The sequence below is a fragment of the Amia ocellicauda genome, chromosome 7, assembly GCF_036373705.1.
Source record: "Amia ocellicauda isolate fAmiCal2 chromosome 7, fAmiCal2.hap1, whole genome shotgun sequence".
Taxonomy (NCBI): Eukaryota; Metazoa; Chordata; class Actinopteri; order Amiiformes; family Amiidae; genus Amia; species Amia ocellicauda.
In genome coordinates, this window is record NC_089856.1 from 45,767,418 (window position 1) to 45,784,281 (window position 16,864).

The 16,864-nt window shown below is 45.3% G+C and overlaps 1 protein-coding gene across 2 annotated transcripts in view; it reads right to left on the bottom strand.

Moving 5' to 3' along the window:
* Window positions 1-16,864, bottom strand: part of sema3gb (sema domain, immunoglobulin domain (Ig), short basic domain, secreted, (semaphorin) 3Gb) — a 46,247-nt gene that overhangs the window by 20,156 nt on the left and 9,227 nt on the right. For both annotated transcript variants that reach the window (XM_066709901.1, XM_066709902.1), the window contains exon 2: window positions 3,696-3,817. In XM_066709901.1, the coding sequence (XP_066565998.1) occupies window positions 3,696-3,786 (91 nt within the window). In that variant the 5' untranslated portion in view covers window positions 3,787-3,817. The remainder of the gene's footprint in view (window positions 1-3,695; window positions 3,818-16,864) is intronic.

Consider the following 16,864-nt stretch of genomic DNA (forward strand, 5'->3'; position numbering starts at 1 on the left):
CTCGCTGGAAGGAGCCAGTCATTAATAAGCGTCTACTGTGGAAAACTGTGCGTGTATGTTTTCCACAGTATTGCGAACACGGCATTTTTCATAACTGTAACGTGTAACAAACAGAGCCGTATACCGTACACAATCGAGTCTTATCCCGTTGGATTTGATGTACTGACAACTTCCCCAGAGATGGCTCAGAGATTAATAACTGTGTACTTTCTAGTTTGGTTGTGTATTCAAGAGATAGACTGCTATTTCTAGTACACTATAGATGATATAACTCAACACTCTGTAACTTCAGTACTACATGAACTTTTGGAGTAACAGTGTCAGCCTAACAGCTTTAAAAAAGGACAACAATATGAATTAAATGTTTTCCAGATACGAGAAGCTGTCTGTTAAAACTGCCTGGCTTTCTTGGTGTGAAGGAAAGTGTGCAAAGGTACCCACCACAAGTTTCCCCGGTCTAAGCATATTAAAGCAAGAGCCGAGAGCGAGACAGACAGGATAGGGTTAGGAGGACATGCAGTTCCTGTGAATAAAACAGCAGGAAAGGATGAGTTCAATGAAATACCTTTTTAAGATTGATTTATAATTTTTTAAATGTGGGAATTTCGCTCACATGGAGTCACAGAAACAGCGAGTTACTGGAACGGATAGGGCGAGGGTCTCTCTCTCACTGGACGTCACACATTTAATAGCCATCGTGATTCATGCTTTTTTCCATTCTCTGACACTACGGCCCTACCCTGCGTACTCGCTCTCTCTTTCTTCTCTTTCTGTGATGGGTTTTTTTCCACAGGGGAGCCATTTTTTTGAAAAAGTTCCCAGTCCGGCTGTAAACCGGGCTGCAGAGCGTCACTGTCATTCTGGGAGATGGGGAAGGGGGTGGGGGGGGGACTGGGAATTTATCCAAATCCGGTAAAACAGAATGGCCTTTTGTTTTTTCCGTGGCCCAGAGGAGAGGAGGGAGCCTCTGTCCTTTATGGTGATTGGAGCACAAGGGACTGGGAATATGAGAGAGAGAGAGAGAGAGAGAGAGAGAGAGAGAGAGAGAGAGAGAGAGAGAGAGAGAGAGAGAGAGAGAGAGAGAGAGAGAGAGAGAGAGAGAGGGAGAGAGAGAGACGGAGGCATGTGAGCTAGTGGTTAGAACTAAGAGACTGGGATAAAGAGAGAGAGAGAAAGTGAGGGTGAGAAAGAGAGAGGGAGGGAGGGAAAGGGAGAGAGAGGCATACAGAGAGAGAGGGAGAAAAAGAGTGAGGGGAGAGAGAGTGAGGGAGGTAAAGGGAAAAAGAGACAGATGAGGACAGATTAGGAGAGGGGGAGAGAGAGAGGGAGTGAAAATGAGAGAGCGAGAGAGTGGAGCAAGTGGTCAAGAGACGAGTGGAGTTCAGAGACTGGGCTTGATGGGGGAAAGCAGTTGATTCAGAGAGTCGTTAAACTCTAACCAGACTTGTTAGATCAAGACTTGGACTGTCTGAGCCTTTTCTTGGACACTGACTGCACTTCCCACGCAGCGTCTCATATCATTTATAAGCCGACGATGCTCAGATCCAACCCCCCCTCCAATATGGCGCTCAGATTTCAATGCGCTTCCTTTCCTGGCTGCTTGGTCTCTCCCCTCTGCTGCTCTTTTTATATAGACCCTCTTTCTCGCACTTAATTGCCCTCATTGTAACTGTAGGAGCAGTCGTTAAAGGGGGGTGACGAGAGAGCACAGGGTGGCGGTGCACGGCAGAGGGGTGAGGCCGGGGTCGCCACGTTTCAGGAATGGCTGGCGGCCGCACTGGAGCAGGTTGCTGGAAAAGGGCCGGTGCATATTTCTGGGGGCTTCCCTGAGCCGAGGTAAATAAAGCCAGGCCTTGGGGGTGTATTTTTACTCCGTTTATGTACTTGGCCTATCCCGTTTCGCAGAAGAGGGCTTCGCTTCGCTGTCACAGACGTACACAATAGCCCTGTTCCCCCCTGCCCCTCTTTCTCTCTCTCTCTCTCTCTGGCCTTTTCCTGACTTGGTGATTTACCAAAAGGACTATCCAAATCCCCTTTTGTCAAGAGCAAGACATTCACAATAAGCAGTCCCTCCCCTTCCCTCTGCTCACTTCACAAATCTCTCTTTCTCTCTCTCTGTCTCTCTCTTTCTTTCTCTGGCAATCCACCAAAATGCGGGGTATGTTAATCCCCCCTTGGGAAACGCGGCCTGTGTGTCTCCCTTTGTCACACAGAATGTGGATCACACCAGCGGACACGTATATAGGTCTCTGAGCCTAAAAACAGAAGCAAGTTTAAAAAAATAAAAAACAAAGTTCTCAGAAGCAAAATGAGATCCCTCTGGGCAGGGACAGTTGAGTCCGGGTGGATTATTGGTGTTCCTATTCCCATCTGAATTATACAAAATGTCCTAAATAAAATAAAATAAAATATCTTCCAGATATTCTTTTTTGAGGTGTGCATAATTTCTGATACCTATTCTGAGGCAGAAGTCCCGCTGGATTTTTTACCTTCTCTGGTCCGAGGAACGAGATTTCTCTGATACTGTGTAATTAATCTCTGGATTTAAATGGATATGAGTTGCAAAATTACATTGTTCAATACTTATATTACATCCATTCTACTACTGAATCTTCATAACATTAAATTGACTCCCTGTCCTGAACAGCAACAGGCCAGTGGCTGATGGGAGAGAGCAGTTAAACAGTCCCAGGATACACTTCTCCTTTGGGAAGAAACTGCTGAAACATCTTTCGTGTGTTTTAGCATGGATGGCTGCATGAGTCGCTGCTTTAAGAGAACTGCCAGTGTGGCACAACAAATAATTACACAAAGCAACAAACAAACACAAAACAAACCTGCCTGGGCTTTTTCCACTGACACCAATTGGACTTCATGTGTCATGCCTCATATAATTGACATGCTGATAAACACATGCATGCTCACACACACACACACACACACACACACACACACAAAAGAAAGAAAGAAAGAAAAGAAAATGGACTGATTCTATTCCCGGCCTGGGAAAAATCTGTGGTGCCGTTACACAACGGGTCTGAACGTTTTGGTATTTGTTTTGTATCACGTTATTCATCCCTAAGTTCAGGCAATGGCTCTTCTGAGGTAATAACCAGGTATTTGAATTCAAATCATACCTCTTCGATGATTCACCTTTTATTTTCTCCAAACCCAATAACCCAGCGTCTGTGGAAAGCTTCTGCCCCCATGCCTGTGGCAGGAGAGCAATTAACACAAGGCGGGCTCAACCCTGTATTGCTCAAACCTACAGTCAGGTGGAGAAAAGCGCAGAGCCGGGCAGAGTCAAGCATTAACACAACCTGTGACTTTTACTGCTGTGCCAGAAGTCGGCGGTTTGCAGCAGCGCCTGTGTGCCCAATAGAGGCGTTTTCCTGTGAAGGGGAACCGTGGAATTTGGTATAACACGCTTCAAAACAACTTGTCACCGAGACCTTGCCTTCGGAGATTTACAACAGATAAGGGCAGCAACGACAAGGCCACCATGACCACAGGAGTCAATTTAACCTTCAGGCACAGAGGAGAGAAAAACAGAGGACTCCCCGTTAGACTCCGTTCTTTAACCATTTCACTGAAGGGTCTGCGAGCGCCAGGATTTCTGGCACACGTGTTGCGCAGAAGCACTCCTGAACGGACCGGACTGGGCTGAAACCGTTCTCGGCCGAGACAGCACTTACCTTTGTAGGAGAGGTGCACTCTGGGAGTAGACTGGCGGTGGCCGTGGATGCCGCAGAAGCACAGGAGGAGGAGGAGTGCGGCCGTGGCCATGGTAGCGGTGGCTCGGGAAGCCAGTGGAGGCCTGCGGACAGAGAGAGAGAAAGGGGGATTAGAGGTGAGGGATTAGAGGGCTGATCTTCTAGGATGATCACAAGGCTTTTGTGAACAGGGGCACACCCTAAATATTCAACTTTAAGACCATCTCTTGATAACGTAGCAACTGAGGGGATTCAATGTTGCACTGGCCATGGTGATAATATAATAATAGGTCATATCAGCTGGGTAGGATGCTGAATAACTGCAAAGCTACCAATGGACATCAAGTTAGGCCTCGGTGGAAGATCTTAGTGGAAAAGTTACTTCTGTGTCTTATCTATCTCAACATCTACACAATTATTATTCAGGTCTTCTGCAGACCCACAATGCACTGCAGTGAATGGGCTGAGTAAGGGCCGAGCCGCTGTACATGACTTCAGTGATTCGATATAGGATGCGTCTTCTGCAAGTGTCTTCTTTAATTTGTCCTGATGAAGGTTGACCAAGAATGGATTTGACCAATGGTATGAGCCATGTAAAGCAGCAACAACAACAACAATAATTATTCAGAGGCTCCTTTACTCAACAGCCATGTTCATTCATGGCTGAAGTGCAGTTTCTGAACAAACAGACCTTCCTCTATTCCTCTGGCGTCAATTTCTGTCTTATCCTCGAAAGGATATGCCATGGAGTTACTGGCTCTGATACTGTTCATCTCGTTTCAGGAGTCCCTCTCTCTCTCTCTTGGAGAAAGTGCGCTCCTTCAAGGAGATTAGACAACTATTTGCTCAGAGACCAAACGTGATTAAGATTGCTGCCAGATCTTCGGTGTTAATATAAATCCCTGTCACACCGGCTCACGTTAAACCTTAACTTTCGGCAGCGCTGTCTAAGGAAACAACAGCCTCCCTCTGCTCCGAGTCAGAGCGGCGCTGAACTTCACACACCGATCTGACAGGCACCGCGGCTGAGAGCGGCCCGGCACATGACAGGTCGCCATTTCCTGGACTGCTTATCTCCGCAAAGACCTTTTTTTCCAATGCGCCCCCCACCCCCTCTTTCCCGGCATGTTTTCAGATCAAAGTCAATCCATCGGCTGAGTGAACGTCTTTATTTCAGGGGCTTATATATATTTGCTTATATCTCAGCTATTTCATTCATTTTCCCATCGTGTTTTCTCCTCCTGCCTTTCAATATGTGTAAATCTCGAATCTTATCGATCTACAAGTCTGTAATGTAACTTCTACTATCCCTGGGAAGTTGTCGTATTCGTATTCTGTGGACCGGCTGTAGTTACACCTTCCTGTTTCCTTTCAAACAGCAGTATCTTCTCGTGGCCCTAGCTAAAGGATCAACCCCGAGCTTTAAGACACCTGTATCGGGCTCTTGCGTGAATCGAGTCCTGCTTTAAATGCAGTTACGGAAGTTCAATAACATTCTTTCTCAAATTACAGTTCTCCAGGATAAGTGACTTAGTTCACACAAAGACCCGGAGTTAAAGTCAAACCTTGCCTACTGCCTACACGACGATTCTGCACTTTCTGGAGCTTTGCTGAAGCCTTAGCCTTTGCGACAGAGATATCTAGCGCTTTGTCACAGATAAGAGAGCTCTTTGGGCTGCTTAAGTCCCTCAATTCTTACTGATGCTTAAGGATAGCAGGTCAGATTGTGACATACACCAACACAAGCCTTAAAGAAAGTGAATTCAGTATTATTTTATCTCCGTTTGCAATCTGCTTTTAATTGAGCTTTGCCAAACCCAAAGAGCTAGAGCTTCGGCTGCTTCCGTTTCAAAGCGTTGCACAGATTTGCACGATTTGTGATTTTTTTTTTTTTTTTTTTTTTAAAGGGTGGGAGACACAAGAGGAGACTTTCAAAGTCGGTGTCTTTTAAGCCCCTGACAGATCCACTAGATTAAACCCCTTCCCTGTGCCGCAAACTCGCCCGACCGGGTCGACAGGCGAGCGGCGCAGTGTGATCAACATCATTCCAGCGTTGCCTCCTGCTCTTTCACCTTTCCTTTTTACGTTATTATTATTGTTATGTCTTGGTGAAGTACCTGGACACATAGTTTAACTCACCTGTGAGGCACCTGCATGCTAGAGTATGACGCTGGGACTTCTATTAATAGACAGACAGAAGGTATAGGAATTCCTGCTGAGATTTTAATCAAGTTTAAGACTGTACCCACTGCCGTGTTGAAAAGGGTTAGAGATTGGCCTGTGCTAGAGATTTACCTTAGGATTTGTGCACTTTTACAACATGCCTTCCCTGTGCTTTATCGCACTGGAGGTAAATATTTACACAGTAAAGAAATGCTAAAACCATAGTAAAAGCATGTTAAAAGTGCTCAATTCCTGCGGTAAATTCATCAGAATGTACTTCCATAAGGGGACTGTGAAGGCTTCTCACATTTCATTTCCCAAAATAAGGTGGACCTGTAAGAAATGGATGAATGAACTGTAAATACCGGAGAACAGATTTGCTTTTCTTCCTGTTCTAAACTATTTACAATTCATTCCAAGCCGTCTATGATTGAACCGTCTCTTTTGGCAGTGCGGCCGGGTAGCCCCACACAGATGAACTCAACAGCAACCTCTCTCATTCCTTCAGTGAGTCTGTGAATAGCAAGGAGGAGATCAGACATCTTGTGCGTGTCTTTACCCCAGATATTTGTAATTGTTTGCATAGTAAAAAAAAATGTGTGACGAAATTGAAAACGTTCTCTTTGGAGGTATCCCATCTGATACAAAAATAATCACGCTAATAATGATTTCAGCTGATAAGACTAGGAGGGGGTTGTAGATTATGAAATTGCACAAATGGCCCAGTTTATTTTATTTTTTTCTAACAAGCCCTTGACATGAATGCTTTAAGTCCCTGTGTATGAACATCAACAAGGACCATATTATTGAGCAGAGGCTACAAAGTTCTTTCAACCCTCGATATATAGGGAAAAACATTATAACATGCCTTCAGTACTGTACACAATATGGACTTGTGTTCTAGAAAGCACACAACCTCTTGTACAATCTACTAGGATAAAAACTTGCCCCTTTACTTTTGGTAAGAAAGAGTGTTACCTTCATTTTCAACAGCACGTCTCCTTTTAAAGCTGAAATCACCAGTACGTCATCCACATTCGCAGCATCACGTGGCAATGCTATTCATAGCCGAAGGAGATTAAGTATTTTTGTGTGCCTTAATCAAAGATATGGTTTGCTGTTTACATGGCACCTGTTTGATAACGTGATAAAAAATAAATAAAAAAACAACACCTGTTTCAAGATTCCACCAACAACGACTTCAATAAAATAATAAGAATAAAAAAATGTACAGGGGAGAGACTGGATAAGTATAGACAGACGCATACAAATCTGGGCTTTTGTATAAACTGTACTTGGTATGTAACCCTGTTATAGACTGGAACGTCTATACGAGGGTCTCTACAGGAGGGCTCTGGAATCCAGTTTAACAGGTTTTACAAGTCACGGAAATACCTCGGAAATCCTCAATTACTAAAGCGTTAACGCCAGTCACTTATGAATGAGGGCAACTCTTGGCCTTGAGGACTGATAAAGTATCCTTGCATTTCTGAATGGATTCTAGAGGCCGGCAGTTAGCCAAAGCTTGAGTAACCTGAATGGGACGTTTCCAAGTCTTTTCATATGGATAGGAGTGGCATAGGAAACCTGCTGGGCCTGGGACTGTCCTGTGCACCAGGGTTGGAGATGGAGCTCTCCACTACATCACTGGACAAGCCATCAAGAGGATCTGATGACCAAAGGCCTCTTTAAAGAGACACAAACGTCAGCTTGGGGTCTGTCGAGGTCTGGAGACGGTGACCACAGTGAACTAAGAAAGAGACGCACTGTTGGTCAGAGCTCACACATTCAAACACAACCCAACAATGCAGCTGGAATTTAACCAGTTTCTTGCGTGCATTTCTCAGACCGGTACAAAAAATCTCCCATGGATAAGACACGATCTCTGCCCCCCTGTCTACAATCCCCTGCCACTGCATCACACAAATTCCCAACGCTTCTACTGCCCTGATAAGAACCAAACGTTTCTCATTCCTGCTGCTCCGGATTACATTGATCCCCAGCTCCAGAAGCAGAAAAATAAATACTAAAATAATAATAATATACAACATCATCAGCCTGCGGGTTCTAGCCTAGGCTTCAGCCCCTACAAATAGAAGGTTACCATGCCAGCAGATAAAATAGTCCCCCCCCCCCAGGGAAAAAGGCTAACCTACAACCCAGGCCCTTTGTTTTCATTTGACCACCAGGCCCTGTCCAGACTGAGCCAGGATTATTTAAAGCATGCCTCCAGTAGCAGGCTGAGTTAAGTGATTACGGTTTGGATACTGATGTTATTACGATACTGCGTTCAAATCCTGCGATGGTGTATTTACTGCAGAGACCAAGGCCAGGGATCGAGTTTTGATTCAAGCCAGTGTCTTCAACAGGGGTCTGAAATTCCCTTCACCGCCCAATCCATCCATTTCTACACTTACACAACATCCTGACACAAACTAGCAGCTCCAGCCTGTAGCTTACAGAGCCACAACTCGGACGATCTCGAAGAAAACAACAAGGATCCAAAGCACACAAGGCACCAACCCAACACAAATACCAACAGACAAGACATATCTGAGTGGAAGCCAAGGGTGAAACACGTGTGGCCTGCGCTGGGCTTTTAAAACGCAGTTCCCAGTGTCCATATTGTAAGAAAAACACGAGAAAGAAAGTGAAGCGAAGAGATGTAAGCTGATCGGAGCTTTGTGGTAAGTGCGAAAGGACTTTTGGAAGTTAACTTACAAATCAGCCAACACAAGGAAGCCACAATGAGGGTTTTCTTCGGTCAGAGCTGCATTGAACGGTTGATTTGCTTCAAGTTGTGTTTCTAGGAAAGGGATTCAAAAATCTGACTTAAGCCGTTCACACCAGGGGCTTAAAAACAACCGTGTTCTCATGCTTAATCCAGGTCTACAACAGCAAGGTCACGCACGAGTCTGTCACAGTTTCAGACAAAACAAATTGGCAAATACAGATTCCTACACTGCCTCCAGTGTATTAACTGGCACCGCAACGGGGGTGTGGCATCTCCTCCGCAGTGTTTGTCTTGACACAACCCCACTCGAAGAAGCTATAGCGTGCATTTTTGTCTGAAAACCTGGGTTGCTCCATTAAATCAGCCAAACAGTCTATTGTGCTCAGCCTCCGGAAAGGATAAAGTCATCTGTGAGGCAAGAATCCATCCCATTGTTGCAAGGGAAGTTATTATCTAGATGCTTACCTTATTATTATTATGATTATTATTAGCCTGATAGAACCAGCGTATCCAGTTGTAGAATATTGTTATTATTATCATCCTTATTATAAATACCTTCCTAAGGCCATATATCTGGCGTCTAGTGGATTGTGCTCCTGCTGTGCAAGACAGGGAGGACAGACTGAGACACAGGCCTGGGTGATCTGGGTGCGGGCGTTTCTTAAATCAATTTATTTTCATTGCAGGCTGACCCAGGTCTTAACAAGTTCAATCCCTATGCAGGTGTCAGAGAAAGTATGTGCCTTTCTTGGGGGGAGATTTTTATCAGAGCACCTGCGAGTTCTGAGATCTAAAGACATCGTGACCTTCATCCCAGATCAGAGAAGGAAAAGGAGAAGACAGGATTTTGCAGCATCTCTTACCATCCACAATAATCATAATGATAATCAATATGTTACAAACCAAAAGCCTGGCACAAAATGTGCTAGTGATCAGTAATGAAGCGTGGTATTTAACCCAGTGATCTTATATTAATATCCAATTCGCTGTTTTTCTACGGTTGCACAACGAACATGTCTGACTGAATGACTTTCCTCCCTTTGTGGGCGCCCTAAGCTCGCATCTGTCTTCACCTCTGCATGCCAGGCAAATTCCTTTCGGTATTAAAAACCGTCCCATCTTATGATATGAACTGATCCTTCGGTTCCTCGGGGCCCGCCTGCCTCATTCTACAGTCGGCCCCAGAGATTTGCGCTGGAATGCAAGCGATGTGCCCAAATGTCCTGAGAGAGAGAGAGAGAGAGATGGCCTGTCATTTTGGTGTGCAAACAGTCCTCTGTGGAAAGACCTAGGAATGGACGCTGGCTTGTGAAGAGAAAAAAAAAACAACAACAAGATTTTCCTGTCAACTGTCAGAGTGTTTGGCCGGGAGTTTGAGTTTGCACAGTATCCCACAAAATATTCATCTTTCATTCTCTGGCTCTCCGTGGCCAAGTTTACAGTTTAATAAACAATACAGTGGGCGACCATGGGAGAATGTCAGATTGCACCAGCCTTTAAAAACTGTTTACCGGAACCGAATTAGAAATCTGAACTCGGGCTTAACTCCCTTTATATACAAACAGTGTTTACAAAAACAAAACAACAAACAAACTGAACACAATGCCGTTGTTTACCCTGATCTTGGAGAAGCGTGGCTTTACTCTTCTGAGCTGCATAGCTCCTTCTCCGCATTGTACACAGACAGCCCATGCCAAACGCAAACAGAATTAAGTGGAATTGAGTTTCCCTAGAATAGTGCCGTGTCGGCCTCCTACTCCGACATCTGGGTCCAATCCTGCACGTTGCGCAAGATGCGGTTAGAGGAGTGTGTTGGGGTGTGCTCCGGTCTGGGCTTGGTGTTCTGTCCCAAACGGAGAATCTCTCAAAGTATGGGCCTGTTTTAAAATGGCACAGTCTCCTGCCCTCCATTCAAGACTCCGATTCTATATTGCGATAGTTGGAGTGTATGTTTAATGTTGTCCCAAGCAGGGCAGTTAACACAGAGATGCGACCCTGTGTTTTGGAAAAGGACCGTCGGAAATTAACCTAGTCATAACAGGCTGAAACACTTGTTGGCTTTGGCTAAAAATACTGTGAAGCGCAGTGTGTTATTAAGGCTTATCAGTAGGAGACTGCACAGATGAGCTCTGCCATACGTGGCACGCTGACCCGTTGGTATAAAATGACAGGGGGAAGGAACTGTAATTTGAAGGAGAAGCAGAATCAAGACAACACAGAACAGCACAGGAAAAACACACATCTCCTTTGGGATTTCCGACATCACGAGATTGTTTTGTAACGTGTTTTCTGTGGTTGGCAGGAACCAGAAAACACACACGGCAGATTCCTGGTGTGCGTGGTGTGAAAAGTTTGCATAGATCACGAACCCGTCGGCTACTCACTTAATAAACATTTAGACCCTCTTTGCACCGGCAGACCACTCAGCCAAACTCACAGACATCTCCGCCGACCACCCAACCCCCACACTGGGGGGGGAAATGCATTCGCTCATCTCTAAATACCAGTCATGCAAAAGTAAAAATATAACTCAAACAAAGAAATATGACTCAGCTGTAAGTTGTTGTTGTTTTCCCCTTTCCTCCTCCTCTCCCATCTGAGAGAATAGACGAAGCCCATTTAGCACCACGGGCAACAAGAGAAGAAAGGAACGTCTAAAATAAGTGTGGAGAATTACACTGTATGAACCCGTTCTTTCACAAGCAAATGCAGCTGTTTTATTCAAGTGAAACCGCTGTAATTCCCTGACTTATACAGGTAGCCCTCAGACAGCCCTCCCTCCCTCCCTCCCTGTGTTTGCCCAGCACTAGACCGTGTTGTATGTCGTATATTGTGCGGTCAAAGGCTTTGTGTGGCTATTCAGAGGATTTGGGCTTTCATTCTCTGTTGCCGCGTCCTGGCACAATACTGCGGATATGTCTCGTGGTTTTCAGACAAGTTCTCTGGAAAAGACGCCAAACATTGCGAAGCTGCCAGATTTGTCTTTTTTTTCATTTTTTGGGGTCATCTTTTCTTCCCCTTTCTCCCTCCTTCTCTCTTTCTTTGCATTGGAGAGCAAACAGAGGTGATTAAAATGGGGGAGAATGGGTTCTAATAAGTTTTGAACAAAACATTTTTAAAGTGACATTTATAGCACTTTCCACCTGCGCGGTCAGGCGGCGTTGGGGTTTTTAAATGTCAGGAATCTGCAGGGATAGAAATGGCCAGTGTCAACCACTCTAATCCACTTCAGGTTTTGCAATCTCTCGCATACCAGTTTGTACATTGTTTAAATCACACTGAGTGCTCTGTTTAACTTTTTAATCGTTTTAACATCAGTCTAATAACATTAAAACTATAGGCTACATACAAATGAAAAAAACTCTTCTAAGAAACAACCTCTATGAAAGTTTACCACAGCCAATTTGCACAGTAACTGGGAAGTTTTCCCCCTTCTTTTCCCAAGTGTTATAATAAATAATAAATAAATGTACATCCTTCGGTTTACCACAGTTCGTGTCATGGTTTACTACACCTCTCCACTGTCTGGCATGGTTTTACTTTATGTCAAGACACTTTCCTATGCTTTTACCATGGTACGCCACAGTAGACTTTTTATAAATTAAGTGTGATGTGATTCAGAGGAGGTTCGAAGCCAAGTTGAAGAAATCTAGTTGTGTGTGAGAGAGAGAGTGCGTTGTTTTCAGGGGGACACAGTAGCAGCAACACAGAGAGATCGGCAAAATACCGGGATCAGCCTGTCCATGTCAGAGGTCCGCACAGAGGCTGCTCCACTGACACAGTAAAAGCAAACAGGAACGCAGCCCGCCTTTCTGGAAGTCCACACCTCCACTGCTGAGCCGAGCAGTCTTCACAAAAAAAGGTTAACTGAGGTCATGTTACAACACTGACAGAATAGAGCCTAATTATTTACCAAGCTCTCTGTGCCCCCCAAGCCCTCCCTCTTCACCTCCCTCTCTCTCTCTCTGTGTCAACAGCTATTTAATTCTGAGAGGTATGGAATTTCTCCTTCAGTGAAAACGTGACAAGTTTGAATCTGCTCACAGGCCCGACAGCTGGAGGCCCTGGGGCCAGACTGACATCAGTACCTTTTCATTCACAAAATAAAAAGCTGGGTTTTATGGTTTTGTTTTTTAATGGGCCCCCACAGACCAATATTCCCATTAGCTGAAGGCTGGCTGTCTTGGGCTGGGGATCAGCATGTCTGTGTGTGTGTGTGTGTGTGTGTGTGTGTGTGTGTGTGTGTAGGTGGGGGGGTTAGGCAATGTCTGGCATTCCCCACCAAATCTTCTCCATTCGTCTCCCATTTTTACCCAACATCAGCAATACACAGTCAACACACTCTCAGAAATGCAGACACTGTTTTTCACAAGATCAATATTTCTACGGCACGTTTACTGCGCTTGACCGGTTGATTCATGTGTCCAGTGTCGTAAAACAAGGCAAAGACCTGTTCAAACTACAGGAGACTACACTTAAACTGTGGTACAACAATAGTTACCATAGGGGTGTGCTACTCCAGATAGGAAAGATTCCGCCATGTAGAGATGTTGCGTGTTACGAAAGAAGATATTTGCATGTGAATTGAAATGTATTCTCATTTTCATGCCCCCACACACTTCCATAGAAGGGATAAAAGCATTACATTACAGTGTGTTTGTTGTATTTCGGCATTTTTGCTACATGATGTAAACTCCTCCACTCAAACGACTTACTGCACATCTACGACTCTGCGTTGCTTTGTTCCACTGCCTCGTATTCAGAGTCTGTCCTGTAAGTTGCTTAGAGAGAGACCTCAGCCAAATAAACAACAAACACAATTCTAGTAATAAGAGCAATCTTTGAGTGCTTGACAAGAGCCTTCCCAAACTGAACGCTCCCTCTGAAGTCGTTTCAAGAGTGTTTTGGATTCTGACAAATACTCTGTAAATCAGTAGTTTTTTAATCTCAGTGCACAATAGAGTTGTGCTCATTTTGTTCACGCTTTCCAATTTTGCAGCTACGTAACTTTCACAGATCCTTCCCTGGTTGCTGATTTCTGGAAAGGGAATCACTTTGGCTTAAGATGAGAGTCGATAAACACGCCACAAACTGACAAAAAGTTTTTTTTCCCCAAATCCTGTGCCTGAGGGCCAGAGCACTTAAGTAGTTGAACTAATTATTCAGTTCGTTGAACTTTACTTTAGGGAAACCCGCATTTTGGCCCTCCAGAATGTTGTCTGCTTTATCTTTTCTTTAGTTCTGGTGTGGAAAGAGTTAATTTTTTTTTTGCCGTGAACTGTGGGAGCCTCTGTTAATCCCCGAGTTCTTCACTGGAGGATTCGGCACCTCGGCCTAAGACTTGCTAAGCGATCCCTGATCTTATCTTGCTCTTTGATGTCGATAATTTCCGCCTCTCTTCTCTTCCCTGCTCTGGTGCAGCGTCTCTCTCAGCACTGTCACCTCCAGGTTTACGACACGGGCGCGAGATAACAAACCGGGCCCGTCCTCATATCCCATCTTTAAGAGCTAATGACTACCCTGCCGTTCCAGAGGAGATATCAGTGTTAACTCCTCCCAGGCCTCCCAGGCGCTGAGGTGCAGCGTTGGGTTCGCTCTGTGGCATGGCAGGGCTCGTTTTTTAAACGGTGAGAAACATGGAGTTCGGTAGAGTAGAGTTGGGCTGAAATCCATTTTTCTTCAGTGGCATCAGTAGGTACCACGGCACCCAAACAATTAAATTACAAGGTTAGAAAAAGAAGAAAACAAAGATCCAGATGAACGAGAACTTTGTCATCATCAACAACTGCTAAAGAACGAATCCAGATGTTGGGGAACTGCTGCAGACTCTCAGATTCAGTCAAGCCAGCGTGACTCAAGGCATTCTGTGAAGGAAAGCATCTTCTCACGGGAAGTCAAAACTGCTGACATTAGTTCTTCTGCTCTTACCTCACAGCTACAGTTAACTCTCACTCTCTCTCTCTCTTTCAACCCCCAGCTCCGTGTTTTCTGGAAATAACACAAGGTGCCTATTGTTTCCCTACTGTAGCGTAAGCCAGCCTTCCCGACATTCAACTGAGAAATGGGCAAGAGATAGGGCCAGATCAGAGATGGACTAAAGCAGCTATAGAATGGATAGATGAAATTCAACCAGGAGGAGGACCACAGAAGATTAAAAGATGAGATCAGAAGCTTTGCAGATGTAAACTGTAAAAAACAGAAGCTGTAGATTGAAATAGAAACATCGTGGGGAGGCCTCCAGTAGTGGTTCGACAAAGACTGAAGATAATGATGGTACAATACAACAAAGACACAAAACAACCCAACGGATCTGTCCCGCTTATGAAAAACTTCCCTACCTGAGAGCAAATCTTTCAACAAGCTGGAGAATGACAGAAATGTACAGACAGGAGTCACAAATAGACATTGGTCATCTTGCTGCATTACCTCCCAATTTCTCCCCGCGTCTCTGCCGTAATCCGGCTGCCAGTGGGAGACGCATACTGTACTGGTATAAAACCAGCAGAAGCGTGTGTCGGGGGGAGAGAACAGCGCAGGGAAGAAATGGATGGCCCGTCACATTCCGACACCTGTTTCGATGCCCGGGCTCTTCATTCGCACAATAAACAGGAGATTCCTTTCCAATTACTAGCACCTCTCGCGCTCCTATTTATATGCCACAGCTGTCTCTCAGCGTCAGATTGGCTTAAGACCGCGCTCTATTATTTTTTTTTCTCCCCTGTTGTTTTTATATCAATGTTTGCTTTCGCCTTTGCAGATCCAGTGTCAGAGCCGGCGCTAAAGCTGCCCTGGGCCTGGCTGGTCCCCTCGCTGTCCCGGCCAAGGCTGGGCCTGACCTGAGAGACTGCACTGGCCAATTGCTGAGCTGAACACACAGCAGCCCAGCACTGAGACGGGAGGGAGAGCACATAAGAGTCCTTTAACAGCACGACTGGGTCAGAACAGAACCAGATCCATTAAGTGTTTTCAGACACATTAACCACTTTGTGATGAAAGAGTAAAATCACAAACACTCTGCGTATAACAGGGGCTGTTATAAGAGCACAATGAACAACTTGTTCAAGTGGGTGCCGTACGAATTGCTTTTCTGGAAATCTGGAAAATATAACAATTCAGCGCAGTAGGAAACGTCTGCACAAATACAAAGAATGTGGAAATTAATGCTCCGATTTGTAATAGGGTTATAATTATGATGATTATTATTTGAACCTGAGAACCGCAGCGATTTCTGGCTTTAAGAGAGCAGTCAAACTGAGACACTGAGAGTGCAATCTCTGTTTGGTTGGCATGCCCCCCCTCAGGCTGATGTCATGCAGGCATACGGGTCGCAGGGACTTGTTGGGAGGCCTGCCTTGCCTTGATCCTTTGGGGGTGGGGTTGGGGGATGGAGCAGCAGAAGAGAGAGCAGACACACAAGATTGTACCTGCGCACTGCTCTGGAAACCACAGTCTCGGCTGCTTTGATTGGCAGGTCTCTTGGTGATGTATTGCCTTTTGCTGTAAAATGTGCATGCATGTTTGGTGTTTGGCTCAAAACCCTGGACTGTGTTGGGCTGGAGGCCTGCAGCTGGGTTGTCCTGCACTACAACACAAACACAGCTGATTCAGACCTGAGGTATACTGAGAAAAACAAAAAAAAACACATCTCTCTTGACCATTTCTGTGCTGAATGTCAGGAAGGCTGTCTCAAGAAACTAAGATGTGGGGGGGGCTCTGTGTTGAAGAGAGCTGGGTGAAGATATGGGCATCAAACCTGTTGCCAAAGAATTAGAAACAGATACTGGTGGGGGGTCGTATCCAAAGGCACTGAGTGCACAGCCGTAGTGCCATTTCTTTCCTGATCGGAAGGCTGGCTGTGAACCCTTCTTGGCACTCGAGGTCAGAGAAGACAGACGTCCGCGTGGAAATTGCCAAGTTGTGGCAGCGGACCGAACACAGGGAAGGCGCTGCGTTCAGTGGCGGCTGCCGAAGCATGTTCAGAGAGTGGGATTGCAACATGTTTAGCCTTCAAATTTGAGGCACGGTGGAGGGGAAACCACAGACGCAAAGCATGATAGATTGTAGAATAAATGTCTGGAGTGCATGTGCTGCATCGAATGATCTCTCTGCCCCACTCGCCATACCTCCATTTTAAAACACGGTCCAATCACTGAAGGGAACACTGTCAAATAAGACACCAGTCTAGTGTCACACCTCAAAAGAACCAAACCAATGGCACTGAAGTCAGCATGGAAACTACTTGCAACTTGATTCC